Source organism: Histoplasma capsulatum, genomic scaffold, assembly GCF_000149585.1.
Source record: "Histoplasma capsulatum NAm1 scaffold_11 genomic scaffold, whole genome shotgun sequence".
NCBI classification, from domain to species: Eukaryota; Fungi; Ascomycota; class Eurotiomycetes; order Onygenales; family Ajellomycetaceae; genus Histoplasma; species Histoplasma mississippiense.
The window spans coordinates 1,023,411-1,025,269 of record NW_001813972.1 but is presented as its reverse complement, the minus strand read 5'-3'; the positions used below and the strand labels follow the sequence as shown (position 1 = coordinate 1,025,269).

Below are 1,859 nucleotides of genomic sequence, written 5' to 3'. Positions count from 1 at the left end.
CAAAGGGAAGTGAAAAACAATTTTTAAGATAATGGGACAGATTTCTTAAATTAACCATAAAACTAGTTTCAATAGGAATCCCAGAGGCTCTAAAAAATCAAAAAAAAAAAAAAATAAAAAAAAGAGAAATCTATGAATGTATGCCACGCAATTTTTCCTCGCCAGATTTCGAACCGCAATAAACAAAGGCGCAATGGACACACACACACACACACACAAGGGATGAATAAAAAGAAAAGAAGAAGAGGGGGAAATAACCCAATATAAAAACACAACCCATAAAAGAAAAAGGAGGAAGACCAAAAATAAGGAGGAAATTAGCAGTTCATTTCATTATTGCTGCCTCTCTCTCTCTCACTCTCCCTCACCCCCTTCACCCCTCCTTTTCCTTCTCTTCTTTTTTGTTCTTCAAACTTTTTTATTCCCTTTTTCATTGTCTTTTTTCATTACTCTGCTTTATTCATTATCACTTACAACCCCACTATTTGTCCCATTTGTTAACGGCCCGCCGCTGTCATTATTATTATTACCATCTTTGGAGCCACTGAATGTCAGCTTGAGTTTCTGATGGTGTTGCTGCTGCTGTTGTCCACCAGGTGTTGATGTTAACACAGCAGAAGCAAGCGGGGTCCCGACACTAGATACCGCAGCGGAAGACGCAGCCGTTTCCTCGAAATCAGCGAATTCGGGACGATTCTCGGTTTCCTTCTTGAGTTCGGAGACGCATAGGGCCTAATTTAATAGAAGAAAAATAGAAGTCAACAAGACGCTTCAAAACATAATGGTAAGCATTATCATGATCAGCAAACGACTTACCTCAATATCATTAGCATCCTGGAAAAGAACGCTGCCATCTTCATTATATGTGCGTGCATTATTGCACAGCAGCCGGATATCTTCCCGAAACTCCTTCAAACTGCGATACTCCTCCCGATTAATCTTCTTCCGAATCATATCCATCGCTATAGGCGTTTGGATGACCATGTAGTAATCGGGGTAATGACTTTTGGGAGGCGGCTTCATGAAGGGCTCGATGATGGATCTGGTTATGGGTTCATCTTCACTATCTGATGAATCGACAGGGATCTCTTGTTCGAGCTCCATGAGGCTCTGGTAGACATTGTTGAGAATCTTCTGGAGGACTGCGCGTTCGGATGGAGCCAGGGTGTCCGCTGCGGCCATGGCGGCTTTACTGAGTCGACCCTTCTTTCGTTTAACGGGGGTTTCGTCGATAACTTCCTCCGCTTTTCGCTTCGGTACGGGACCCTTTCGACGCTTCTTCGGCTGCTGGGGAGCTTCCGAATTTTCCCTGGATGGTTCTGGGGATGAGTCGGTGACGCCTTGGGCTTTCTTCGCCCGTTTCTCTTTGTTTTGCCGTCTTCGGTCCAACTTGGCTTCGTTTCTGGCAATCGCATCTTCGATAGTGTCATCATCCGCATCCACGGCCATGAGCCATTGTTCTTCTGTTAGCCCATCATCATATTTCATGACCTTCCTTTCACGTGCACCACGGCCAGCAAATTCTTCCACCTCTTCAGGGGCCGGGTTATCTTCCGCCAGATAGATATCAGGCAATTCCTCCTCAGCCATCAGACGGGGATATTTGCGTCCAGGACCATAAAGGTCGTTTTTGGAGCGTTCCTGATCAATTTTCTGGAACAGGAGTATTTCTTCCTCGGATCGGGCCATGATATCATTAACGTCGTCGTCATCCATCTCATCCTGATCGCCAATTTGATCAGCGGTTTCGGCGCTCTCCAAAAGAGTACGTAACAATGCATCACGTTCCTCGTTTGTGGATTTGTTGTCGAATTTCCTGCCTGGATGACTTTCCCATCCATGTCCAGTTTAAATTGGGC

The 1,859-nt window shown here is 45.1% G+C and overlaps 1 protein-coding gene across 1 annotated transcript in view; it reads right to left on the bottom strand.

The window, feature by feature from the left end:
* Nucleotides 1-456: 456 nt before the first annotated feature.
* Nucleotides 457-1,859, bottom strand: part of HCAG_08547 (predicted protein) — a gene marked incomplete at both ends in the record, with an annotated part of 1,835 nt that continues 432 nt past the window's right edge. Inside the window, 2 exons of the mRNA XM_001536715.1 lie at nucleotides 457-732; nucleotides 817-1,820. Of these exons, the coding sequence (XP_001536765.1) occupies nucleotides 457-732; nucleotides 817-1,820 (1,280 nt within the window). The remainder of the gene's footprint in view (nucleotides 733-816; nucleotides 1,821-1,859) is intronic.